Source organism: Myxine glutinosa, chromosome 12 (assembly GCF_964187855.1).
Source record: "Myxine glutinosa chromosome 12, kmMyxGlut1.1, whole genome shotgun sequence".
Lineage (NCBI taxonomy): Eukaryota > Metazoa > Chordata > Myxini > Myxiniformes > Myxinidae > Myxine > Myxine glutinosa.
Genome location: NC_136272.1, coordinates 7,352,513 through 7,379,971, shown reverse-complemented (window position 1 = coordinate 7,379,971; position 27,459 = coordinate 7,352,513). Strand labels below are relative to the sequence as shown.

The window sequence follows — 27,459 nt, the reverse complement described above, 5'->3', positions numbered from 1 at the left end:
CGCCATCGCATAAGCTCACCTGAACTTCATTCCAGGTGAGCTACAAAACGTCGATTTCTCACAAGTTTGCCGATTTCTTTATTTTTTAACATTATTTCTACAGGGGTGGGGGGTATAAATGGGCTTTTTATCAATTGTACGTTTTTTAGAATATCATGTTTGAAATTGTTTTTCATAATTGAAAACTGCAAATAAGACTGTTTGGTAAATTATACTTTAAGCAATTTTATACGTCATCTCTATCTATAAAACGGTTTGTGATGTCCATCCCATCTTCCGTTATCTTTTTCCTCTTTCTCCTCCGTTGTTACCTGGCTGATTGTTCTGAAACGCGACACATTAATACAAGACAGCAGCCCGCACATAGTTCGGGCTTCGATTTTACGATTTCGTGGGGACTCCCAGGCGCAACTTCAAACACCTACTTGTCACTTATTTACCAACCGATTGCTCTGAAACCCGAAACAGCATTTCCGCTCTTGTCTGCAGGATCGCTCAGTCTTAGACTTTTCAATTTTGGATCAAGGGGGCCCAGGGGATCGATCAGGGCACTCCAATCAGCAGTGGTCTGAACTACAACCTAAATTTCAGAGATTAAACAAAGTAAATAAATAAAATAAAACCCACTTCCACCAACAGTATAATTGCTGGTCGATTCCCTCATTCTTCTTCTTCTTCCTCACTCCCATTTCTTCAGCAACAAACATTTCATACAACTTTAAGCAACATTGTCATAGTCAATTAGTAAATCTACAATATTGTTCTGTATTTCATTGTCCACTTATTCAATTTATTACGAACAAAGTTTTTCAAAGTATTGTTTAAATATATACTGTCCGGTATTTGGAAAAGAGAACTCACCTTTATATAAACTTTACATGTACCCCGGGAATAGGAAACAATGTGGACTACAGTTCGATCCATGACTTCCGTTTTCAGTCTCTAAGAGCTTTTAATGCACACGTGTAATGAAATGCATCATTTGCTTGGGAAAAAAAAAATTTGGTTAGACCCATTTATTTGTAAAAAATAAAAATAAAAGAAAGATCTGTCAAGCCTGACACAGCCTTAAGGCCTCAAACCACACAAATTTAAACATTCATGAAAACAAAACCTAAGGCCCCACAAACACACCACTTACCTTATTCTTATCGGGAAGCGCTCGTCTTTCTAAATAAGCACATGTCCAGTGTACACCCACTCACGTGAACACAGCACCGACCGACATTAAGCAAACAAAATGGTGGCAATTTGATTGTGATGGACAAACACACTGGAGGGGAGTATTATCGTGTCGATACAGTATACAAGATCTTAGAGATAGAGACGGATAGCAAGATTTGGGGTGGGTGTTTGAGAGGTGAAGTGGTCCAGAGCTTTCATTTAACTAACACACACACCATTTAGCATGTCAAGATCTTCTCTTCCTTGAACTGTTTCGACATGGCTGTCATGGCATGCAGGGTGGTACGGTTTGACGAGGGCAAGGGCATGGCAGACTCATGGAAGGCTGTGTTTATGGAGTCCTCTGCTAAGGAAAACCAGGTATCGGTGCCATCCTCGTTTCCTTCGTTACCAAAATCTCAATGCTGTGCTTTCATTTACCTCTCCCTTATTTTTGTATTCCAATTACATCTTAAATCTCTTTTGCCTTGGTTTTTTGGCCAATTGTTTGTTTTCTTAAAACAAGGAAACATTTTCAGATTTGTGCAATAAGATTTTTTTCCTATCCCATTTCAAAAAAGGAGATTCCTATCTAAAAATAAATCAAATTCCTTACACAAAATTTTGACACAATTTGTCAATCAAGCAATCACTTTTTTATACAATTGTTTTTATTGTTTGGACCCTGACATAGCTGATGAATATGCTTTGTCCCCAAATCATACTTTATTTTGAAGGAAGTCATTTTCTATGAGAATCACAAACTTAGAACCGTAATATGGCTGCGTGTGTCTGAAGCCTTCCAGTCAAAACCCATTGGTTGGACAGCTGGCATGACTACACCCACTGTAAGCAGGAGAATCATGACCGCAATTTATGGTAAACCTAAAGACGTCTTCAGAAGTCTCATTCACAATCGCCATACCCGATAACTTTTCTGTTTGATGTAAAACAAACCAAAACGACTGTTAAAAGGATAATCAAATGTGAAGATTGAAGCCAAAAAGCAACACGGCCCTCATGAAGGTGATGGGCCTCAGGTTTCAGGTGTCAGTGCAATTGCAAACGAGAACAGCACTCGGTACAGAGCATACCTCCGCCAGGCTGAACAGTTTACGTTTTGTATCCTGATAGGCCGGATCTAGATTCGGACCTGAACCAAAATCTAATCGGCTTCTTATTGTTGCCTAACCAACTCATCTACCTCGTTTTGTCATAAGTCGTCCATAACATTTTGAAATACAATGTTATTTATTGTTTTTGGCCCTATCACTCAATGGTAAAGAATCGCTAGAATTTTTTTTTTAATTCTCGTATCCCAGTCCCTGATTCGGATCTTCACCAAACTCGAATAGATTTGTCCTCGTCACACACCCAACCTGTCCATCAATTTTCATCCAAATTCGTCCATAACTTTGAGACTTCGTGCTATATAATCAGTTTTAGCCCTATGGCTCAATGGTGAAGAATCGCTTAAATTTTGGATACGGATCCGGATATTCACCATAATCTTATCGTTTTGTCCTCGTCACAAACCCAACCTCTCCACCAAATTTCGTCTGAATCTGTCCACAACTTAGATATCCTGTTCACAGATGGGCAGATAGTGGTGAAAACATAACCTCCATCTACCATCCGTGTCCGTACTATATAACCACGATGTATCATATATGCATATGAGCAGGTGGGTTTTTATTCATTTAATTTTTGCTACATGCACGTAACCCGGGTTATGTTCATATTTTTGGGAGCAATTGAGGTAGCGGTCTGTTCGGGGTGATCGAGGTGCCAATACGTCGTCCAAATAAAGGGATGAGCAATTTGGATAATAAATGAAGGTTTTAGCCCGACTGAGCTTGCCATACCTATCCGACAGGTAGGTCTCATTGGGTGGGATGAAGCACCTGTGGCGCATCGCCATATGCTTGAGGCACTGGACCAGATGTTGCAAGATCTGATGCAGGAGGATTTGCCATTCGGAGACAACGTAATTTTATTTGGTGCTGTCTTCCACCAAGTCCTGGCCAATAGTAAAGCGCAGTTCGTGGGTGCAAATAACGAATGCATGCATTAAATGCTCTGCTCTATGGCAGCACTTCCACATTTACAAGCTACGCGAGTACGACGCAGCGGCATTGGTGAGAAATATGCCAAATACCTTCAAATGGGTAATGGTGAACTACCAAAAGCATCCACGAAATGCTGTAATGGCATCCGCATAAAGAGATAACATGGCTTTGCAAGCAACGCTGCAACAGACTAATGTCATTTGAAAATCGTACCTTCCATTGTTAACTGGCCTGGTGTTGGTGTAGCACAGGCATGATGGGCCAAATGGCCTCCTCCTGTGCCAAAGTTCTTTGTTAACTCAATGCCAGTGCTACATCGATGTCGTGGTCATGAGCGTGCAGCTCCATCTCTGGGCATCTCGGTGGCAAAGTCATCGGGCAGGACTTGTTAATTAATAGCTCCGTTTAAATTGAAGGTTTGAAACAGGTGTACCTGTTCTTTGAAATTTGGAGGATACATAAAAACTTTTCGCAGAATTATTTTAATGTTTTACAGTACGTTATTGTCCGAATAATCCAGTTAGTTTGTTTTTCTTCTTAATTCTGAAAGTGCATTGTGCTTGCAGACAACCGTGGATGTCTTCAGACAAATCATCGTGGAGATCGAGAAGGCTGATGGAAATGTTCCACAAGTACGAAGGGGCTGTCAAGTCATGTGACTTTCTTTATTTGGTCAAACAGGTTGAGGGGCAGTGGTCAAGATGATTACTTGTCAGTGTTGCAACATGATCATGGAGAAGTGTACGATTATGTTTGGATCATATTTATCAAAACGATATAATACTAATTATTTTTAAAGGTTTTGTCTTGGTGAATCTTTTTTTTTTTTTCCAACCTTTCACTGTTTCACGGTAGTTGCTGACGTTGTTTTGAGCAATTAAGGTTTCCTGCTCGCTGGACCTGGCTTGTCCAGCAGTTTTGTCTAAAGCTGAGGTGGTGTCAAAGCCATACTAAGACAAAATGATGATCATACGGATAGTGATTGATGCCACGAGAATTTCTTAAGGTGGAATTGAAAGGTAAAGGTATTTGTAAATTGGATGGAGGACAGGTGTGCACAGTAATGGTTCAGAGTTCATTTGATTGTGATTGCATTTTTTTCTTTTTTTTTTAAACCTTCCCCTCCCAACAAGGGTTTTAAATGTATTATTTGCTGGTTTTCAGGCATGAGGGTCATGTTGCACTGCTAAACGTTTGTATAAACTACCAGCTTCTTGTGCTGTAAGGTTTGCATCTGCTTTTATCCTCCCGGCAATTGGAGATGTACTCCAAATAAACTTTGCTTTCAAAGTGAGCATGCACTTTCCAAAAACACAATTATTAGGTCATGTCATCTCGATTCTCAAATATATGAGCTTGTAAAATGGGTCGTGATGCCTGGTCGTCTGTCCTTCCGTTAACTCTTTTAGCTATTTTAACTACTCCATTATCACCTGGCTGATTGTTGTGAAACTTGACACATGAACACAAGACAGTAGCCTGTCAATCGCTCGGACTTGATTTTTAATTTTTTTTTTGTTCAAAGGGGCTCCCAGAAAGGGATATCCCCCAAGCATCAGATCCCTACACGTCACTTATTTACCAATGGAATGTGTGGAAATCCGATACAGCCCTCTACTCAATGCCCTGTACAATCACTCAGACTTCAATTTTGGATCTTGGTGGCTCCTAGGAGGGGTTACCCCCTGAAACTTTGGATCCCTACTCACCCCTCATATACCAACCGATTGCTCAACCCCGATAATCCTTCTACTCTGGCCTGCAGGATCGCTCGGTTTTAGACTTTTTGATTCAAGTGGGCTCCTACGGGGTTCCCTCAAATCAGCAGAGGTCAGGACTACAACCTCAAGAGAAGACTGTCAGCCCACTCGGTAATATTTATTTATATTGATCTGCTCATGTCAACTTATTTACCTTTTACATATTTGATCTCTAGCCGCTTGGGGTGCCAGATTTATTTGTCGACAGATGGTGAGATTTATTATGGGTTAGGATGAGGCCTTGCCACAACTGCATGAGCCTTGTTCGGCACCAGACCAGGAAGGAGATAAGAAGCAGCCAGAACTTAGGTGAATGGAAGAGCACGGTGACCTCACGTGAGGTACTTTATGACGAGCACCATGACTATGCACGTAATGATCATGCCAACGACCAGAATGACTCGGTCTTGTCCCCCCCGCCGTTCCACAAGGCGCATAACTGTGTTTGAAAGGCCAAGTGTGTTTGCGAGATCCAGGAGTTTTGTTCGAGCACCCTGCAAAAAACAGTTGGCACAAATCATTAAAAAAGGTATTTACATAATGTATCTCTGCTCTACAAAACAGATTACAAAAAAAAAACCGACGGTATTTTGAGGGATTATAAACTGAACATGCTACTCTACACAGTTACAAATGTTCCATTGAAGTTCATTTCAATTACCATTATATACACTAGAACACCCGCTCACTATGGGAGTGGCAGAAGTCATGTTATTATCCTCTATTATTGCCAATTATTATTACTATTACTTGTGTTACATTAGGTCATTGAAAATATCAGACTGTGCCTCTTCATTATACGTAAATTCCCGATAATAAAATTTACTTCGGCGATAGTGTCGAGGGGACCTGAGGGGGCAATATCAAGTCACAAAACCCCTTGAGTGGGGATATCGTTTCATAATATTTTATATATATACGTATATATATATATATATATATATATATATATATATATATATATATATATATATATATATATATATATATATATACAGGGGGCTGCAAAAGTAGGTATACAGTAAGGATTATAGGTGGATTGGACGTCGGGGACCCGTTGACTGGCCACCACGTTCGCCGGATCTCACCCCCATGGACTTCTTTTTCTGGCGATGTGTAAAAGACAGGGTTTTCGCACGCAAGCCACGTTCTGTTGATGCCATGATTCAGTTCATACGGGAGGCTTGCCAGGAAATTGATGCTGATAAAGACTTTTGTGCCAGAGTGTGCATGGGTGTCCACACTCGACTAGTGGAGTGTGTGAATGCCGGGGGCAAACAGTTTGAATATTTGAGGGATTAATATTGTTGCGAATATGGAATTGGCCTCCATATCCGCTTGTAAATATTCCCCTATTTTCCCCAATACTCCCCAACTATCCCCAATCCCCCATTCCCTAGTCCCATTGTCTGTAAACAACAATCAGTAGAGCCGACCTTCCCCTTTTTCCCCCATTAAATGTCGTGCCCAGGTCCACCGCACCACACGTAGACCACTTTCGGACATCTTGCTAGTTATTCTTAGTCTATGTCAGTTAAGGCCTCGTTTCCATTAATTATGACTCTTCGTTGCACCAGAATGTGATTATATGGCACCAGTAGTGAGTTTAGGACCTTTCCCATACCTCCTTTCTTCTTCCCCGTCTACAACAACAGAGGGGCACGGCGCTGCGCGGGGGGGAGTGTGCGTCCTCCCACCGGCTCGGTTAGCCGCCATCGACAATGCGCTCCAGACAACGCGCTCCAGACCATGCGCTCCACGGGGTTACCACAAAGGGGCTCCTTGTCAGCTCCTCGTCAAGGGCGGAGCCGGTAACCCCCCCGCACGCACCCAATGAGAAGCAACGTGCCGATTCCACGAGGCGGAGCTAACGAGCCGAGGGCGTGTCACTCCCCGCCGGATATACGCGGCCCCGCGCCGGATGTGACGTGAGATGCGCCCCCAGCTTGAGACGAAAAGACGCCACCTCGAGCGCTGTGCAACCTTCCGCATCTCTGGACCGGACCGGGTCGATCCTGCCCTGAGCCCAGGTGCACCTGGAGCCATCGACAACCGCTTTCCTGCCATCAACCCCCGTGTGAGTCAGCCTTGTCCCGTTTATCTGTCGTCTGTTGGGAATAATATAAGATTGTGTCTAAGTGCTTGTCTTTCTATGTTGTACCTCTCGTCCCTGTAATCTGACCTTCCGAACGAATATAATCTCCTCCGGAGGTCTTGAGAACTGAACCCTGGGTGTCGTGTCATTTGAAACCCAGCCGTGTGTCCTTTTCCTTTATTGCCTTTATTGACCTAGCGCAGCGCGATTAGTCGACGTTCGGGTATAATCGGGTAACTTGTGCAGACGTGGTCATACCAAAACCGCTCGGTAAATAACATCCAAGCCACGTCTGTAACAATTGGTGTCGAGGAGTGGAATTCGAACCCGGGACTAAATTTATTAGGCCCAAATTTGTAACAAGTAGAATCGATTCGGAGCGCGTTTCCCGCGCGTTATTAGGCCCAAATTTGTAACAAGTAGAATCGATTCGGAGCGCGTTTCCCGCGCGAAATTATAACGGCCGAAATTTGTTTTGTTGTATAAAAACCCGAATTTTGAAAGTCGCGCTATGGCAGACCAAGACAGCTGGGGTCCGGTAGAGGAGAGTGAGGTAGGGTCGATCCAGGACCAAATTGAGGGACAAGAGGAGAGCGAAGCAGTGAGGGCGGCAGGGTCGCAAAATAGCGTTGTCATGCACGAGGTGGCCGCGGCGTCCACGCCCGCGACCGTAGTGGCGCCACTGGTGGATTCGAACCTTATCCGAACCTTATGGTGGATTCGAACCTTATCCTGCAAATGAGGGCCCTTATGGAACAAATGGGTGAGCAATTGGGAGACCAAATTAGAGGTTTGAAAAGCAGTATGGGACAAATGGGGAACCGGATGGAGGCTCAGAATGAGCAATTGGGGGTAATGGGGAACCGGATGGATGCTCAGGGTGAGCAATTGTGGGTAATGAGGGACGAAGCGAGGGGTACCAGTGAGGGGTTAGACAATAATTTTGAGGAGTTAGACAAGAAATTTGGGAGGTTAGACAATAATTTTGAGGGGTTAGACAACGGGATAAAAGAGGTGAGAAATGGGTTAATGGGGGTAGAAAACAGAATGGCCGCTCAAGAGAATCAGATAGAGGGAGTGAAACATGGGTTAACGGGGGTAGAAAACAGAATGGCCGCTCAAGAGAATCAAATGGAAGGGATGCAAAAAGGGTTAGAGGGGTTAGAAAACACCATGGAAGGCAAATTGAGGGACATGAGGGACCAAGCGGAAAGGGAAGTTAACCAAATGGGGCAGCAGATAGAGGGGGTCAGAATGGGGGTAGAAACCAAACTGGATGCTCACAGGGAGGAAATGGAGCAGATGAGGGTGGCATCTGGGCAGGAGATGCAAGTGATGGGAGAAGAGATCAGAAGAGGTGTGAGTGAGGAGGTCGGAGGAGTGCGCGAGGAGGTGAGGCACTGTAAGGAGCACATGGAGAAGGAGGTGAGAAAGGGGACTGTAAAGTTACAAGGGGGCATAGAGGTCCTGACGCAGGAGGTGGAACAGCTGACGGAGGGACAAAAAGGACTAACGGAGCAGGTTCAAAGGAACACTGCGGTATTAGGAGGTTTAAAAGCGACACAAAACGACATAAAAAACGACTTAATAGCGACAAAGAGGGAATGTCAGATGGTACGTGAGGGACTGACAACGAGGCTGGACGAGGTGATAGAGGTTATGGAGACGAAGGACCGGCAGGTGAGGACGCACCTGGAAACGGTCAAGGTAGCCTTAGAGGATGAGCTTGAGGAGACGTACCGGGGAATAAAAGAGGTGAAGCACAAATTAGAAGAAGTGGAAGAAGGGATGAGCGAAATTAAGAAGCGACGGAGAGGGGATAAGAAAGAGATAAAAGAGGAGATAAAAGAATTGGTCCAAAGTCTGTGTTTGGATCGTGATGATGTGCTCATTAACCGGATGAGGGATTCGCAGGTGATGGAGGAGAAGCGAAGAGGAAGAGGACCCGGTGTAAGTGGTGACCAATATGGTCGTGCGTATGATGCGCCAGGGGATTTAATAAGCTTGGGGGTCGAGATAGACCCGGGTGTTCGTGAGAGGCCGTTGGTGAAGTGTGCGACAGGTCTGGTGTGCGAAAAAGGAGGTGTGCGAGAAAGTCAGACTCTGGGGTGTGTGAGGAAAAAGTGCGTGCCAAGGAGTAGCGAGGGTGCTGGCGAGAGCGAGTCGGTCGCAGCGCGTGTGCGAGGGAGCACATGGAAGCGCGGTGTGGTAAGTGTTACAGAGGGTGTAGCGGGAGAGTGTGCGCAAGGGTGTGCGCGAGAAAGGTGTGTGACGGACAGGTGCATGGGGAAAGAGTGCGCTGTCAAAGGCAAGGAAGAATGCACACCTGTGGTGAGTGTTACAGAGGGTGTGACGGGAGAGTGTGCGCAAGGGTGTGCGCGAGAAAGGTGTGTAACGGACAGGTGCATGGGGAAAGAGTGCGCTGTCAAGAGTAAGGGTGAGTACGCTGTCAAGAATGGAGGTGAGAGTAGTGAGAGTGACAAGGAGAGTGAGTTGGTTGTGACAGGTGAGCGAGGATGTACACCTGGGATGGAAGGATGCACGCCTGGAATGGTAGAGCGTGAGTGGGAATGCACGGTGGAGTTGGTGGTGAGGCACGTGGTTGGGTGTGCGAATGAGAGCACACCTGTGATTGTCACAGAGGAGGTGACCGAGGAGGGGGTGCGAAGAGGTGTTTTGGTGAGGTGTGCGACCAACGAATGTGTGCCAAAGTGTTCGGTGGTCAGGTGTGTGACCAAGGCTGTGAGTGGAATGGGTGTACCTGGGTGTGTAAGGAAAGGTACGAGGAGCATGGGCACGGCTGGATGTGTGAGCAAGGAACGGGCTGCGGGGTGTAAGCATGCAGGTGAAGCATCGACGTTACACGGGTTAGAGGTTAGAGCGACTTTTAGCCGAAGCGGGCCCTCGGTGCGTGCTGGGCCTCGCTTTGAACGGCCGCGTCCGTGCTCCACCAGGCGGAGCGGGCGGCAGGATAGGAAGGGTCGTCATGGCGACCACTTTTTGGTGAGGCATTCCGGCAGGCCGAGATCGAGCCATGGGATGGCTCCGTGCCGAGATGGTGCGTGGGATCTCGGCCCGGGTAAACCTCCTTCCCTGCACCGAGTGCTGGACGCATCCAGCCGCTGGCACAGAACAACCCGCATTCATGGCTTGGCTTTACGAAGCCGGGCTTTGGACAGGGATTGGCGCACCGAGAGGTATTAGTGAGTAGACTGGGTGATGAGGTTAGTGTTTTGGACCCAAAATTAGAGAAAAACAAAATTTGATGATTGGCAAGGGATTGGCAGTAGTGATTGGCAGATGATGGGCAGTGATTGGCAAATTTTTAATTTGTTGAAATTTGATGTGCAAAATTGGTAGTGAGAGACCCCCGATGTGGTGGGATGGCAAATCCACCATCCTTCCCATGTGGGGGCAAAGGAGCACTAGATTATGGGGTGTATGGCAGTGAAAACTAGCCCGGGTGGGTTAGGTTATATTGTAGGGATCTAGAAGAGATTGACATTAGGTAACGTTAAGTTTAGTTAGTGACTGATACCTGTAGTGGGGACGCAGGTAGTTTAGTGTGGATGATAATGACGTGGGAGCGCAATAGTTTAAAGGGACGACTGGGAAGCGCAAGTTTCAGAAGGGAGTAGTTAGCTGAGATGATGCCGTGTGTGTGAGAATTGAACAGGTGTGATTGCACAGGTGTGCAACTGGACAGGTGTGTGGAGCCGTGTATGAGTAGTGAGTGTTGTGGAGCAGCGCGAATGCGCTTGGGGAGAGAAGGGTGCAGGTGGCACCAGGTGTGAGAGCACAGGTGTGCAGGTACAGGTGTGTGGAGAGAGTTGGAGTAAGTGGTACGGAGTGGTGTGCATGGTGCGAAGGTGTGGATGGGGGAAGAGTGGACCCCTTTCACGAGTACCCGGGGCGGGTAGTGTAAGTGTTAGGTAGAGGGTACAGGTAAATTGTGGTTGGATATTGGCATTTGTGGTGCGGTGGCAGAATGGTGTTGTGGATGGGTGCATTAGTGTTGTGGAAATGGCTGGGCGTGTAGCCTGTTAGTGTGTGTAGTTGGTTGGGCACTCCACCACTGTGAGGATGTCGGCCAGGTGAGGCCGCAGGTGGGCTCTGGGAGCCGGTAGAGTTGTGGATGGGGCCCGAGGATCCGGAGGACGGACCCGGGTAGCCCAGTGCCAGAGAGGGCACCGAGTGGGGAGAGAGCCAGAGGGCCTTCCCCAGGTAGTTAGGTTAGGGTGAGGAGCAGGTAAGCTCGGAGGCAACTGCAGTGGTGGAGGTGTGCAGGTGGGTAGACCCACTGGGAGAGGTACACGCCACAGCCCAGAAATTGTGCGAGGGCACCGGGAGATGAATCGGGGGAGTGAGACCCCAAATTGAAAAGCACCACAGTCTGGCCAATGGGAATTGGTTTTTAGAACCCATAGTGTAAGAGGGCCAATGGTTTGGCCGGAGAAAGACCCCGGGTAGTGTAAAGTTGTTAAAGTCATTTAGGAAATAGTTAGGATTGATGAACCTGTCGCACCATACGCAGCCACTTACCTGTGGTGATGATGATGACTCCACACCTGTGTTTTCTTTGTTTTGTTGCAGGAAATGAGATTGTGAGGATTTGTGAGACGCATCACGACGTGGATGAGACATTGGGGTGATTCCATCTCTCCCTCCTTAGGAGGGACTGATGATGAATTGGTGATGGCAAATTATGATGTTGAGTTGGAGATGGCAAATTTTGATGAAAGTTGAAGATGGCAAATTTGATTGGTTAGGAGGGAGAGAAGACGAATTTGGTTTATGGGAGGAACGGGGAAGACAGTAGGGATGTTTGTTGATTTGTAAAGTAGATGTTTATGGGTAGTGTTGTGTTGTGTGGATACAGTAAGGGGTAAGGGAGGGGCCATGTAGGTTACCTGGTGGGGGGGGGGGGGAGCGTACGGTAGGAACGTACCTGTCTCACCTGGTTCCCATGTGCCCCCAGTGTGCATTACCTTGCATTGCGTGCACTTTTGCGCCCTTACCACCTTACTCACTTGTCTTCTTCTTTTGTCTCCCACCTCCGAGGATCTGGCTTTGGGGTAGAGAGAGAGGAGAGAGCGGTGCTGGCTACGCAGTTGTGGGCCTGCACTTTCGCTGCTTGCTGCTTGGATCGATACACCATACGGACCGCAATGTTTGTGGCCACCCACAATGGACCGCAGTTCTTTTGCGGCCAAGCACCACCCGTGGAAGGACCTATGGGTCAACGTGGCACCTATGCCAAACAGGTGAACCACTTATAGTTGACACCACTGAAGGCCAAAATACAGAAATGGACGCGGTTGGCGCCTTTCTTTATTTTTGAAAAGAAGTAAGAAGGCCAAGTGCACCACACGAAGGCAAGACCAGCGGCAGAACATCGGCCGGCTGCGACACCACACAATGATTTATAAACACTTTATTGGTGCACCGGATGGTGCTCACTGTGTGATGGGGTGGTGCTTGATGCTTGGAAGGGGTGCTCTGCACGTTATTAAAGGCCGTCGGCCACAGAGCACTCGTGGGTTGGTGTATCGATGCTAGCATGCGTGCTCTCTCTATGCATAACATCTGCATGTGTTCCTCCAAAAACAGGTCCTGGATCGTAGTGTAAATATCAGCGTAGTCTTGTGTAAATAATGCTCCCTACCGGCTGTATGTTTAGTTTGAGAATTCTTTCCGGATTCGGTTATCCTGTGGGTGTGTTTCTGTGAGGAGAAGGGTGCAACGTCGCAGGGGGACATATTTACTCATTCGTGAATATCTGTAAAACTGTCGCACTCAGGGTAGAGTTAATAGTAGAGGGAACTACATTGCGTGCCACACTAAAGTAGGTAAAAATTTATCGGGTCGGGACGCCCCGAGGGTAGAGAAGGGTGCAATGTTGCGAATATGGAATTGGCCTCCATATCCGCTTGTAAATATTCCCCTATTTTCCCCAATACTCCCCAACTATCCCCAATCCCCCATTCCCTAGTCCCATTGTCTGTAAACAACAATCAGTAGAGCCGACCTTCCCCTTTTTCCCCCATTAAATGTCGTGCCCAGGTCCACCGCACCACACGTAGACCACTTTCGGACATCTTGCTAGTTATTCTTAGTCTATGTCAGTTAAGGCCTCGTTTCCATTAATTATGACTCTTCGTTGCACCAGAATGTGATTATATGGCACCAGTAGTGAGTTTAGGACCTTTCCCATACCTCCTCCTTTCTTCTTCCCCGTCTACAACAACAGAGGGGCACGGCGCTGCGCGGGGGGGAGTGTGCGTCCTCCCACCGGCTCGGTTAGCCGCCATCGACAATGCGCTCCAGACAACGCGCTCCAGACCATGCGCTCCACGGGGTTACCACAAAGGGGCTCCTTGTCAGCTCCTCGTCAAGGGCGGAGCCGGTAACCCCCCCGCACGCACCCAATGAGAAGCAACGTGCCGATTCCACGAGGCGGAGCTAACGAGCCGAGGGCGTGTCACTCCCCGCCGGATATACGCGGCCCCGCGCCGGATGTGACGTGAGATGCGCCCCCAGCTTGAGACGAAAAGACGCCACCTCGAGCGCTGTGCAACCTTCCGCATCTCTGGACCGGACCGGGTCGATCCTGCCCTGAGCCCAGGTGCACCTGGAGCCATCGACAACCGCTTTCCTGCCATCAACCCCCGTGTGAGTCAGCCTTGTCCCGTTTATCTGTCGTCTGTTGGGAATAATATAAGATTGTGTCTAAGTGCTTGTCTTTCTATGTTGTACCTCTCGTCCCTGTAATCTGACCTTCCGAACGAATATAATCTCCTCCGGAGGTCTTGAGAACTGAACCCTGGGTGTCGTGTCATTTGAAACCCAGCCGTGTGTCCTTTTCCTTTATTGCCTTTATTGACCTAGCGCAGCGCGATTAGTCGACGTTCGGGTATAATCGGGTAACTTGTGCAGACGTGGTCATACCAAAACCGCTCGGTAAATAACATCCAAGCCACGTCTGTAACAATATGTTTATTATTGATATGCTTATTATTGATATGCTTGTATATAATCAATAAAATATGTTTTGTGCGCACGTTTTGTTTTTCATTACTGTATTCATTCCTTCATTCATACCTACTTTTGCAGCCCCCTGTATATATATATTCTGTGAGTGAGTCAGTCTGTCTGTCCGGGGGTGTGACTATACCCCGGTCTGGGAGGGGCTTTAAAAACAAATATCCACCAAGTTGTTTACTCGCATAGCTTTGAGGCCTCTTTTGTTTGGCCTGTGGTGTCTTGCTCTCTGTCACAGTTTTATTTCAACTCTAATTCGATATCTCATTTCATTTTTCACAGTCGCTAACATGCTTTTAGACTCGGTTGAAAAAAAACGGGAAGAAAATTCGATGAAAGTTAGTTTATAGAAAGAAATGAATTTTCAAAGGCCTGCAACAAAGTTCATCGAGTCTCCCTCACAGCTTTATCTGCACTCTAATTCACCATCTGATTTCATTTTTTATCGATGGTTTTAGACTCGGTTTCAGCAATAATTGAGAAAATTCACGCACACACGGGAAAATATTTTTTAAATCGCGGCACGGTGGCACGCGATATCATATACCGCCCAAATAACTCAGGCAGGAAAATGTTGAGATATATTAAAAATTCGCTTTCTCTTTTCCATTAAGATATATTACTCTTCTGTTTTGGTGACAGTCGTCACAAAAAAGTCAACAATGTGGGGAGGGGCAGAGCTTCATTCAAAATTGCTGACAGATATTTCTTCGTTCCAGTTTCATTCATCTCAAGGTAATCCTGTTTGAACACTCCATTCATTCCATCGATGTAATTCACATGTGTAAAATAAATAAATAAACAGACGGGAGATTGCCGAGAGATATTTTTTCAATCGGCAAAATGTATTCCAACAGCAGTTTTGAATGTGTTGACTTATGTGGGCACGGGGAAGGAGAGGACAATTAAATAGGGGAATGAGAGAGGGAAAGGAGAAGGAGAGGAGAGAACGTTCCCAGGACTTCGTTATTTATATTATCACTTCGTAAAGTACAGCGACTGAATACTGAATTTCGGGATCGAACCGAAGTCTAATTATATTTTTCCATGTTCCTGGGGGGTGTACACACAGTGTTTGTTTAAAGCGAGTCAACTCTTTTCCAACCATGGAATGAAAAATAGTACTTCAAAAATGTACATAATAATGAAAACTAACTATAGAATACAATATTTATTAACAACGTTTGGCTTTAATCCATGATTACTTTGTAACCAGGTAATGCCTGTTTTGTTCGGAGCGATTATACACCGTCCAAAGAAAATGCGTTTCATAGCTACAGGAAATAAAATGGTGAAATCTTTATTTAAAAAATTTTTTTTGCACGAGTATCCGTGTGTGTGTGTGTGACCCACTCCCCCCCCCCCCCCCCCATGTGAATTTCTAACTCGAATACACCCCCGGGTGTGTGGTTGGTTGGTGGTTGGTGTTTAACAGCATTATCCACCGTTTAAAAAGGTAATGTGTTTGTGAATTATTATGGGCCTATAGGAAAAAATGCCGGGATTTTTGGGAGGGTCATGGGTGCTAATTTTTTTATATAAGGTCCATAGAAGTCAAATCAATCGTCAAACCTTACTAGCCAGAAAATGGTCACGGAATCGAGGTTCTGGACCCAACTACTCCTCTGAAACTATCTTGGAAACCACATTGTGATCAGAGGATGTAGCCAAGCCAGTTTGTTTCACTAGAAACGGTTTACGAGTCCTTGAACAGGTTTACTCACTACAATCGCTAATTCAGAGTTTTCAGAGAGCAAAAGCAAGGTGGAACAAGTTCGAGCAGTGAGATGCACCTTCAGCGTTTGGCGTTGGTCTCGCAGTCCGTCCAGGATTCCTCGGCCACTGCCCAGCAATTCGTCAAGACCATGGTGCGCATTGTGCAAAGAAGTGTTCACTTGCAATGCTTCATCCATTGCGATTGCCGTATCCGCATCCTAGACACAAGCAGAGAGAAGGGACGGAGCCGTGGGATGGTGGCCCGCACGGTCCACTACAGTTCTTGGGTATACCGATATCATGGCGTTACCTACGTTTGTGCTGAATGGTTTCTTTAGCAGTTCCTCCCTTTCCCTTTCACGCTGCTCCCGTTGCTCGCGGCGTTGTTGGCATGCTTGCAACGCGGCACGAAGGTGCATTACGTCGTACTGCAGCTGCTGCACCCGCCTGCCAAAACGCATACGTATTCAACCACATGCCACAAATATATGTATATACAGTAATTAGCGTAAACCCCTTTGGTGGTGTTGGCTTTTTGTAACTCGTTTTGCTTCTTTTCTTTTCTTTTCTTCAGCAGTCATGGTGCTCGTTTACTCGGCCGTTGCTTCATTATCAAACGTTTTAAAGGCATACATTTCAAACATTACGTTGAAAGAGGTGACAGTGAGGGAGGCATTAAAAGAGAGGCTGAGTATGGTCGAGGATGATGTGGTTGAGCTTCAAAGTGGTTGGATGTTAATGAAAGATAGTCTGTTGGGAGCCGTTGGTGAGGCATGTGGATGGACAAAAGGACCACCGAGGCACTCGGAAACATGGCGGTGGGATGATGAAGTTGGAAAGAGGATTGACGAGAAGAGGAAGAAGTTCAAGGTGTGGCAGAAGGCGAAGGGTACGGGAGCAGAAACAGCAGAGCATGAAAGTTATAAGGCAGCCAGGAAGGCTGCAAAGAAAGAGGTAGCAAAGGCGCAGGAGGCATGTAGGAAAATGTTCGGAGAACGCTTGGATTCGGAAGAGGGTCAGAAAGCAGTATTCAGGATTGCAAAGCAGATAGCGAAAGAGAGGTGTGATGTGATGGGGGTGAGCTGCTTGAAGGATGAAGTGGGACAAATCGTTGTGGACCCAGATGGAATTAAAGGAAGATGGAAAAGATATATGGAAATGCTGTTGAATACAGAGAATGAATGGGATGGCAACATAGAGAGTAACCCAGTTTTAGGACCGGCAGAGAAGATAACTGAGAGGGAAGTTGAAGCTTTTGTTGAGGAAGGAAGTCGAGGAAGTTAAGAAGGAAGTTGAGGAAGCTCTTTGTGTTTATTACCTCCACCACCTAAGGTGGATGGAGGTTATGTAGTGACCCCTATCTGTTTCTGTGTCTGTGAGCAGGATATCAAAACGTTATGGACAGATTCGGATGAAACTTGGTGGGTAGGTTGGGTGTGTGACAAGAACAAGCCGATTAGATTTTGGTTTAGATCCAGATTGAGATCTGGCCTATCAGTGGGATAACAAAACGTAAACTGTTTGCTCTCCCGCATGCCGTCCCCCACGCAACTGTGTGTGCAATCACATATGTGTATCTGTCTGTCTCTGGCTTTCTGTCTGTGGCTGTGTTTGTCCGGGTCACAACTTTTTTTTAACCATTTGAGCTATTGTCATAACATTTTCACCAAAGCTTTATCTATCTATAATTCCACTAATCTCTGTGTGTGTGTATGTTTGTATGTTTGTATGTTTGTTTGTGACCGCTGTTTCTCGACAACCACGGGTCCGATATACTTTAAACTTGCCAGGTATATTGCTGGGGACCCGAGGATGTGCCTTTTCAAGGTTTCATATTAATCGGACAAGTAGTTACCGAGCTATGTCCAAAAAACGATTCAACCAATCAGAGAGCAGCGAGTTATCACGTGTGCCGAACGTGGCGAACAGACTCTGCCTCGGACGGCACATTTGAGAGCGTATTCATATATTTCACGTTGGCAAACTATGTTGGCGTTAAACTATGTTTTAAAACTAATTAAAACTAATATCTATAATTCCACGGGTCCGATAAAAAACACCGTACTCGCAAGCCGTTCGCTTTGGACCAAACCATTTCATGTAAATAGAGGGGGGGGATTGTCACCGTACTCGCAAGCCGTTCGCTTTGGACCAAACCATTTCATGTAAATAGAGGGGGGGGATATAATTTTAGATATATATATATAGTACGGGCATGCCCTAGTTATGATAATACGGAGAAGGCAAGTTAATAATTTTGTCAAAAGGTCAAAGGTCAGCTTCACATAAAATTGTCAATTTTCATCCAATTGACCTGAAATTTCAATCTACCATTCCAGTTTTGTAATCAAATTTTCAACAAAGCTTTATGATGAGAATATGGAGGAGGTAAATTAATAATTTGGTCAAAAAGTAAAAGGTCAGCGTCACAAAATTGTCAATTTTCTTCCGATTTGCCATGTCAACCTGCCATTTTAAGAATTAGCATATTGGATCAATGAATTGGTTCATCAATCAAAAGCGACAAGCCGATTGTTTGTTTGCTTTTAGATCAAAAGGTCAAAGGTCAAGGTTGCGTAAAATCATCAATTTCCACCCTATTTACCTAAAATTTAAAGAATTTGCATATCAGGTCACTGAATTGGTTCACTAATCAAAAGGTAGGAGTCAATTGCTTGTTTATTTTTAGATCAAAAGGTCAAAGGTTAAGGTTGCATAAAATCGTCAATTTTCATTGTGTACTTTTTGAAAACCGTTGTCATTATTTTGAGCATACGGAAGATGACGACGTCTGAATACAAACAGACGCGGACGGGCTTTGCATTTTCATAAAAAACAACAACAACATGCATTTTAAGACCATTTTCCCTGCAAGAGCGGGGGTTAGCCTTGCGGTCCCCATGACAATCTTCTCCATTTTGCCCTATTTTCTGCATCTCTCCTTGTTAACCCCCTTGCCCGCATGTCTTCCACCGTCTTTAGCCAAGTCTTTCTCGGTCTTCCCTGTCCTCTACTTCCTTCTACATTCATTTCCATCACTCTTCTCAACCAGTCACTTTCATCCTTCCTCAACACATGACCAAACCATCTCAACCTGTTCCTCTTCACAGCATCAATCACAGGCTCTATTCCCATCATCTTTCGCAATTCATCATTTGTCTTCCTCTCTCTCAGCGACACTCCGCACATCCACCGAACCATTCGCATTTCCACCCTTTCCAGCCTTCGTTGCTGCTCTACGTTCATTACCCATGTCTCGCTTCCATAAATCATAACACTTCTCACACATGCAGCATACACCTTTCCCTTCAGCTTCAATGACACTCCCCTCCTCATCAGCATGCCACTCAGTTCCCGAAACTTCTTCCATGCACATCTCACTCGAGCAACCGTTGCCGAGTCTGATCCACCTTCTCCATTCAGCATGTCTCTGAGATAGCAAAATGTTTTCACACCTTCCAGCTTCACGCCGTCTCCAAGATCCAACTCAACATTTGCTCCATCTGCAGCTCCCTCTGTGCACACCTTACATTTGAATGTAGCTGCCACACTGGTAAATGACCCTCTCAGACCACTACATTTTTGATGAACCCACTCAGCGCACATTGTACATGAATGGAGTTCACTCCGACACCCTTCCTGCACACAGCACAGGGCCACTTCCCAGTTCTTTCCACCTCACCACATGCTTTACCACTTGCCATCACCTTCGTCTTTCCTATATTCACCTTCAGACCTTTTGTCTCCATACTTTCCTTCCACTTGTTCATCTTTTCCTTCAGTCCATCCATACTTTCCGCAATAAACACCAGATCATCTGCATACAACAACTCCCACGGTAAACCCTCCTTTACGGTCTGAGCCAGCACCTCCATCACAGCTACAAATAGTAGTGGACTTAGTACCGACCCCTGATGCACTCCCACCTTCACCTCAAACTCACCACTGTTCCCGTCCTTCGTCCTTTCAGCTGTGCACGCTCTTTTGTACATTGCCATCACTACTCTGATCAACCATTCCTCCACTTCTAACTTCCTCAATGCCCATGTCAATACTTCGTGTGGAACCCCATCGAATGCTTTCTCCAGATCAACAAACCCAAGAAACAACTTCTTCCTCTTCTCCATTTACTTCTCCTGCAACTGCCTCACAATAAAGAGCGCGTCTGTCGTTCCTCTTCCTGGTATAAATCCAAACTGCATTTCGTCGATCTTCACCTTCTTCCTTATCCTCCTCTCCAACACCCTTTCCAATACCTTCATTCCATGCTCCAATAACTTTATCGCTCGGTACGAGCCACATTCCAGAGGGTCACCTTTCCCCTTGTATAGAGGGACGAGGGTACTCAGTTCCCAATCCACTGGAATGTGACCTTTCACCACCAGATTACAGATCTCTGTCATTCTCTTCACACCCCAACTTCCTGCTGCCTTCAACATATCTCCCACAACTCCTGTCGGCCCTCCCGCTTTTCTACTCTTCATTGCTTTGATCGCTTCCTCAACTTCCTTCTCAGTTATCTTCTCTGCCGGTCCGAAAACTGGGTTACTCTCTATGTTGCCATCCCATTCATTCTCTGTGTTCAACAGCATTTCCATATATCTTTTCCATCTTCCTTTAATTCCATCTGGGTCCACAACGATTTGTCCCACTTCATCCTTCAAGCAACTCACCCCCATCACATGACACCTCTCTTTCGCTATCTGCTTTGCAATCCTGAATACCGCTCTCTGACCCTCTTCCGAATCCAAGCGTTCTCCGAACATTTTCCTACATGTCTCCTGCGCCTTTGCTACCTCTTTCTTTGCAGCCTTCTTGGCGACCTTATAACTTTCATGCTCTGCTTTTTCTGCTCCCGTGCCCTTCGCCTTCTGCCACTCCTTGAACTTCTTCCTCTTCTCGTCAATCCTCTTTCCAACTTCATCATCCCACCACCATGTTTCCGAGTGCCTCGGTGGTCCTTTTGTCCATCCACATACCTCACCAACGGCTCCCAACAGACTATCGTTCATTGACATCCAACCACTTTCAAGCTCAACCACATCATCCTCGACCCGACTCAGCCTCTCTTTTAATGCCTCCCTTACTGTTACCTCTTTCAACCTCCACACCTTCATTCTCGGTTGGTACTTCACCCGCCGAGCTCTCCTCGCACCTTTCACCCTTATGTCGCAGACAACCAAGTGGTGCTGTGAAACAGCCTCCTCCCCCGGGATCACCTTTGTGTCCCGGAGGTGCCCCCTATCTCGCCTACGCACCATCAGGTAGTCAACGGTTGTCATCGACCCACCTGACGTGTATGTAACAAGCTTATTATCCCCTTTCTGGAACTGAGTATTACAAATCAACAAAGCAGCTCCATCAGCAAACTCCAAAATCCTTTCACTTTCTCCATTTCTCACACCATATCCGTAACCCCAATGAACTCCCTCAAAACCATCCATACTCCTTCCCACATGTCCATTTAGGTCTCCTCCTACCACAACAACTTCCTCATCTTTCACGTTTTCCACCAGCTTGTCTATCGCACACCAGAACTTGTCCATCTCTACACCGCTCCGACCAACCTGCGGAGCATATCCCGAGATGACGTTCACCAAGAGCTTTCCAATCATCATTTTCACCATCATCAACCTATCACTCACTCTGGTCACACTCACCACACTGTCTACAAACTCGTCAGAAAACAGGACACCAACACCATTCACGCCCTCCGGGCACCCTTGCCACACAAACTTATATTTCTGTCCCTGCCTACCCTTCACCATTCTCACACCACTTCCCTTCCGTCTTGTCTCTTGCACACAACATATGTCCACTCTTCTTCTGACCAATACTTCCACCACTTCTCCTGATCTCCCTGTCATTGTCCCTACATTCCATGTCCCAAACCTCAAAAACCGATCTCCACTTCGGGCTGCACCCTGCCCATATGTAGTTGTAATTGTCATGGTTCTCTTTTTGAGGCAATGTTTTTATGGCCGGATGCCCTTCCTGACGCCAACCCTCTTAGTCGCCTCTTACGACACGCAGGGATACGGTGTACCTATTCTGACCAGGGTACACACCGTTCCAAGTCAATTCCTTCTCTTGACCACCGCCGCACCCGCTCCCCCTCAAACCACCTGCCCCCCCTTATCCTGCCATCCCCTGTCTCAATTCTCCCCAACTGACCTCTCTGAACTCCTCATCGGAATGAAAACTGCCACCTGCACTCTTGACCCCATCCCCTCCAGCTTTGTCAAGGCCTCCCTTCCTGCTCTCTCTCCACTTATCATTGCAACAATAAACTCCTCCCTGTCTACAGGCATCGTCCCACCATCCCTCAAAATTGCTGCTGTTACCCCCATTCTGAAAAAACCTGGACTAAACCCTGACACCCTAAATAACTTCAGACCCATCTCCAACCTACCCTTTCTGTCAAAGGTTTTGGAAAACGCTGTCGCCACTCAACTCAAACATCACCTCTCTGCCAATAACCTGTATGAAACATTCCAATCCGGATTCCGCTCCAACCACAGTACTGAAACTGCTCTCCTCAAAATCACCAACGACCTTCTCCTCTCCTCTGACGCTGGCAACCTCAACATTCTCATCCTCCTCGACCTCAGCGCCGCCTTTGACACCATCGATCACACCATCCTCCTCACCCGACTTGAAACCACCTTTAACATTACCGGCACTGCCCTCTCTTGGATTAAATCATACCTCTCTGACAGACGTCAGTTCATCTCTATCAATAACTGCAAATCCCCCACTGCTCCCCTCCCCCAAGGTTCAGTTCTTGGCCCCCTCCTCTTCATCCTTTACCTGTCCCCCCTCGGTCACTTAATCCGCCGTCATGGTCTCCAATTCCACTGCTTCGCCGATGACATCCAGCTTTTCATCTCCACCAAGTCCATCTCCACCGCCACCCACTCTATCCTGACAAACTGCATCACTGAAATAAAATCCTGCCTTCAAATCAACTTCCTCAAACTTAACTGTGATAAATCTGAAATAATCATCATTGGCCCAAAAACGCTCACCAAGTCCACCCATAACTTTGCCCTCAACATCGACGGTTTCCCAGTATCCACCTCCCCTCACATCCGGAATCTTGGCATAATCTTTGACCAAACCCTCTCCTTCGACAAATACACTAAACAGATCACAAAGACAGCCTTCTTTCACCTGAAAAACATCGCCCGTCTCCGTCCATCCCTCTCCTCCGTGGCTGCAGAAACCCTCATCCACGCCTTCATCACTTCCCGTCTGGACTACTGCAATCGCCTCCTTTATGGTTCACCCTCAACAATCACCAATAAACTCCAATACATTCAGAACTCCGCTGCCCGTCTACTCACCCATTCCCGGACCCGTGACCACATCACCCCCGTCCTTTACAAGCTTCACTGGCTTCCCATCTCCCAGAGAATCCAGTACAAAATCCTCCTCTTGACCTACAAAGCCCTGCATAACCTGGCCCCATCCTACCTGGCTGACCTCCTCTCCAGACACACTCCCACCCGCAACCTCCGCTCTGCTGGTACCAACCTCCTGACCCCCCCCCCATCCGGACCAAATTTAGATCCTGGGGGGACAGGGCCTTCTCCATCGCTGCTCCCACCCTCTGGAACTCGCTACCTCACACCATCAGAGACTCCTCCTCACTCACCACATTCAAAACATCACTCAAGACCCACCTGTTCAACACTGCATTCAACATTTAACCCACAGCATCTAACCCCTGACTATCTCCTCTCCTTCTCCCTCCTTTGTGCTTTGAATATTTCCCTATTGATTCTTCTTTTTTTTTTGCAATTGTCTTTATGTTTTGCTATGCATTATGTTTTGCACTCTGTCAAAGCGTCTTTGGGCTTCCTGAAAAGCGCTATATAAAATAAATGCATTATTATTATTATTATTATTAATTCATGTAAAACTAAAAGCACAAGGATGGCCGAGTCGTCCTCCCAAATACATTACACATACAAGCTCCTCCACAAGCTTGAGATCACCATTGATAACAAAGAAAAGGTTCGTTTACACTGCACGTTAAGTAGCTAAGATGGCCAGGCGTACAGAATGTAAACGCAACACTTTCGAAGGTGATGATGCACGAAAGAAAATGCTTGATGCTTGATGAAATGAAAATGAAAAATGCATTTTCATATCCTTTCTCGTTATTTTTTGTTGTAACTACCAAGTGTTACACAATACGTTGATTGCCTTCGTATTGAACAGCACAGTTCACCTAATACATCCCATTCATTGAAAGTGCGAATACCTCGTGTTGTGCTCGTGAACATTGCGGTAAATGCTAATGGAAGATGCGTGCACTGGCCTCTCATCCGTTATTACCCAGCTCTTCCATTAAAACGTTGAAGTTTGTTTGAAATAAAAATTGATGTCCAAAATAGTATTTGTCAATCAGGAGACAGAGATAAAGTGCCTTCAATGTTCAAAAGGTTTAAATTTTAACACTTGTTGAACAAGTCTCGTAACATGGTATGACAGCATACCAATGAACTATCTATCATGAGCAACCAATCTAAAGTGGCACTTGTGATTGGAGAGTTCAAACCCTAATGACTCAGAATACGTGAGAATGAATCTCTTTTAAATCGATAAACATAAACACGAGAGATGTTTGAAAAATACATAACGGACATGTCAACCCGGAACTCACAGTTTTGCTTTCTGCTTGTGGCTCGGCGGCTCTTTCCGTGCCAGCACGTCGAGCCGTTCGGTGCGGATGGACATGTCGTCGATCTGCTCCCGGATCTCGTTCTCTATCACTGAACAACGGCCCATCGTCGTGTGCCAGGAATGAATACGTCACATGAACCAAGATCGGCATTTTAATTTTGTTCATCGGGATTATTCACGAGAAAAAGCTAAAGCCAGAAAACAACACAACAACCGACTGACAATACAACTCTCCGTTGATGATGTTGATAGCACAACCAAATGAGGTGGTAACTTGTTTTTCCCCCTGAACATTGTTTATAAACCCAAACTTGTACAATGACCAGCACGTTTTGTTCTGAAGGCAGACAACGGAACAATAAACACTCACAGTGCACAGAATTGGGGTCTGCTTTTTCCAACTGACACATCTTCGCCTGGATTTCATGGACCTGTCTGCAGCACAGATCATAAAAACAAATAAATAATCTCCTTCTGGCGACATCTCAAGTGTTTATCAAAACGTGGAGGACAAGTCCATGACAACATCTCATATATGCCTTTTTCTGCCGACTGTGTCATTACTTACTTATCCTCTTCATCCCAAAGGGACATAAAGCCACTGACTTATCTTCTCAGACTAGAACATTTAAAACCAAACCAAACATACATCTTTACTTTATCATAGTACTACAATAGTCTGATGGAAAATTAACCGCCACTCTCCCCCATCCCATCCTCCTCCTCTCCTCCTCTTCTCTCCCCCCCCCACTTTCCTCTCCCCTCTTCTCTTACCCCCCACCCCTCCCACTCTCCTCTCCTCCTCCCACTCTCCTCTTCTCTCCCCCCCCCCACCACTGTCCTCTCCCCCCTCCCACTCTCCTCTCCCCCCCCCACTCTCCTCTCCCCCCCCCACTCTCCTCTCCCCCCCCCACTCTCCTCTCCCCCCCCCACTCTCCTCTCCCCCCCCCCCCCACTCTCCTCTCCCCTCTTCTCTTCTCTCCCCCCCCCCACTCTCCTCTTCTCTTCCCCCCCCCCCACTCTCCTATCTCCCCTCTCCCACTCTCCTCTTCTCTCCCCCCCCCCACTCTCCTCTCCCCTTCTCTCCCCCCCCCCTCCCACTCTCCTCTTCTCCTCCCACTCTCCCCCATCCCATCCTCCTCTCCTCTCTTCTCTTCCCTGCCCCCTCTCCTATCTCCCCTCTCCCACTCTCCTCTTCTCTCCCCCCCCCCTCACTCTCCTCCACCCCCTCCCAACACTCTCCTTTCCTCCTCCCACTCTCCTCTCCTCCTCCCACTCTCCTCTCTCCCTTACCCCCTCCCACTCTCTTCCCCCCTTCTTGCCACTCTCCTCTCCTCCTTACCTCCTCCCACTCTCTTTTCCCCCCTTCTTCCCACTCTCCTATCCCCCCCCCCTCCCACTCCCACTCTCTTCCCCCCTTCTTCCCGCTCTCCTATCTCCCCCCCTCCCACACTGCTCTCTCTGTGTGCACTTCTTACTTCTACCTCCTCATCCTTTTGTCTTCCCCCCTCCAGTGCCTCTTCCCCCCAATCCTCCTACTCTTACCTTAGTCTTAATATTTCCTTTCCGCCTCCTAATCCACTCTCCGTATCTTTATTTATTTTCCCAGAACGTCATCGCTGGCATATCAATTCTCACTTGTTCGTCTGATGGTACAAATGATCCATGGCTGACAGACCACAGAGCGAAGTCAATTGGGAAGAGACACGTCAGCGAGGCCGAAGCTCAAACCGTCGATAGACACTTCAGAGAAACCAGGAAACGTGAAAGAACACGTCAGATGGACTTGTTGAGAAACTCGATAGACGGGGAAAAACACTTCAAAACCCCAAAACCTCAAAACTTGTGCAAAAGCCGCTTCATACACCGCACCCACGTCATCCGGCTGGGCGGCGTACCGGAAGTGTATCAAGAACAGCAAATGTTGCAAATCTTTTTATCCTATTCGTCACTAATACCAAAACACCTTAAGGTAAAGGTATATTCGAGACAGATTTGAAACATTTGTATGTAATATACAACGTTATGTGAAAAAGCATTTAATATTAGGGTTTTTGTCGTAACGATGGTAACGCAATGCGATGCTCGTTTACACCTCGCCACTGCGTCTGGAACTCCGACGTATTCCAGAAGGAAAATAAAATGATATTAAAACAAATTGAGAGGGAAAGGGGCACAACCTGACTTTAATAAATATCAACCTTATTTTCAACAAAATGGTTTGATATCTTTTGGCCGCCATATTAAAGCGCAGGTATCATCATCTGTGACGAAACAGATAGTGTATCCATTAATCTATATATATAAAACACAGTTTGTGTGTGTGTGTGTGTGTGTGTGTGTGTGTGTGTGTGTGTGTGTGTGTGTGTTTGTGTGTGTGTGTGTGTGTGTGTGTGTGTGTGTGTGTGTGTGTGTGTGTGTGTGTGTGTGTGCGTGTGTGTGTGTAATGTTACCGATAGACTCCTAAACGGAGAGGCTTACGTGCTTGATATTTGGCATAGACATGGCCATTGAGCCTGGGACGAACATGGCCGAACTCAAAATATTTGACGATCCATATTTTTTATTCATATTTACCTCAGCGCATTTCAGCGCACGGAATCAACGGAATCAGAGCAGGTGGGCGCTGATTCGGTCAGCGCGATCACGTGATGACGCTATGAACGCTATGACGCTATGAAAAAAAAAATCGCTATGACGCTATGAAACGCTATGAACGCTATGACGCTATGAACACTATGACGCTATGAACGATATGACGCTATGACGCTATGAACACTATGACGCTATGAACGATATGACGCTATGAACGATATGACGCTATGAAGCTATGAACGATATGACGCTATGAAGCTATGAACGCTATGACGCTAAGAACGCTATGACGCTATGAAGCTATGAACGATATGACGCTATGAAGCTA

The 27,459-nt window shown here is 46.4% G+C and overlaps 2 protein-coding genes across 2 annotated transcripts in view; one reads left to right on the top strand and one right to left on the bottom strand.

The window, feature by feature from the left end:
- LOC137416566 (GTP-binding protein Rheb) overlaps positions 1-4,527 on the top strand; it is a 30,650-nt gene extending 26,123 nt beyond the window's left edge. The window contains exons 7-8 of the mRNA XM_068102205.2: positions 1,464-1,545; positions 3,800-4,527. Coding sequence (XP_067958306.1) covers positions 1,464-1,545; positions 3,800-3,892 — 175 coding nt within the window. The 3' untranslated portion in view covers positions 3,893-4,527. The remainder of the gene's footprint in view (positions 1-1,463; positions 1,546-3,799) is intronic.
- Positions 4,528-4,718: 191 nt separating this feature from the next.
- On the bottom strand, positions 4,719-26,443 carry GOSR2 (golgi SNAP receptor complex member 2). The gene is made up of 6 exons (XM_068102204.2): positions 26,175-26,443; positions 24,907-24,971; positions 24,517-24,625; positions 16,160-16,292; positions 15,923-16,063; positions 4,719-5,487 (listed from the first exon to the last, which is right to left on the bottom strand). The coding sequence occupies exons 1-6, from the start codon at positions 26,201-26,203 to the stop codon at positions 5,326-5,328; spliced, it is 639 nt and encodes a 212-aa protein (XP_067958305.1). The 5' UTR covers positions 26,204-26,443; the 3' UTR covers positions 4,719-5,325.
- Between the last annotated feature and the right edge of the window lie 1,016 nt (positions 26,444-27,459).

Coding starts and splice junctions, on each gene's coding strand:
- GOSR2 (XM_068102204.2), bottom strand. CDS start 26,203: ATGGATCATTTGTACCATCAGACGAACAA. Junction 24,972..26,174: donor TTGTACCATCAGACGAACAA/GTGAGAATTGAT, acceptor TCTGTGCTGCAG/ACAGGTCCATGAAATCCAGG. Junction 16,293..24,516: donor CACAAGCAGAAAGCAAAACT/GTGAGTTCCGGG, acceptor GCGTTTTGGCAG/GCGGGTGCAGCAGCTGCAGT.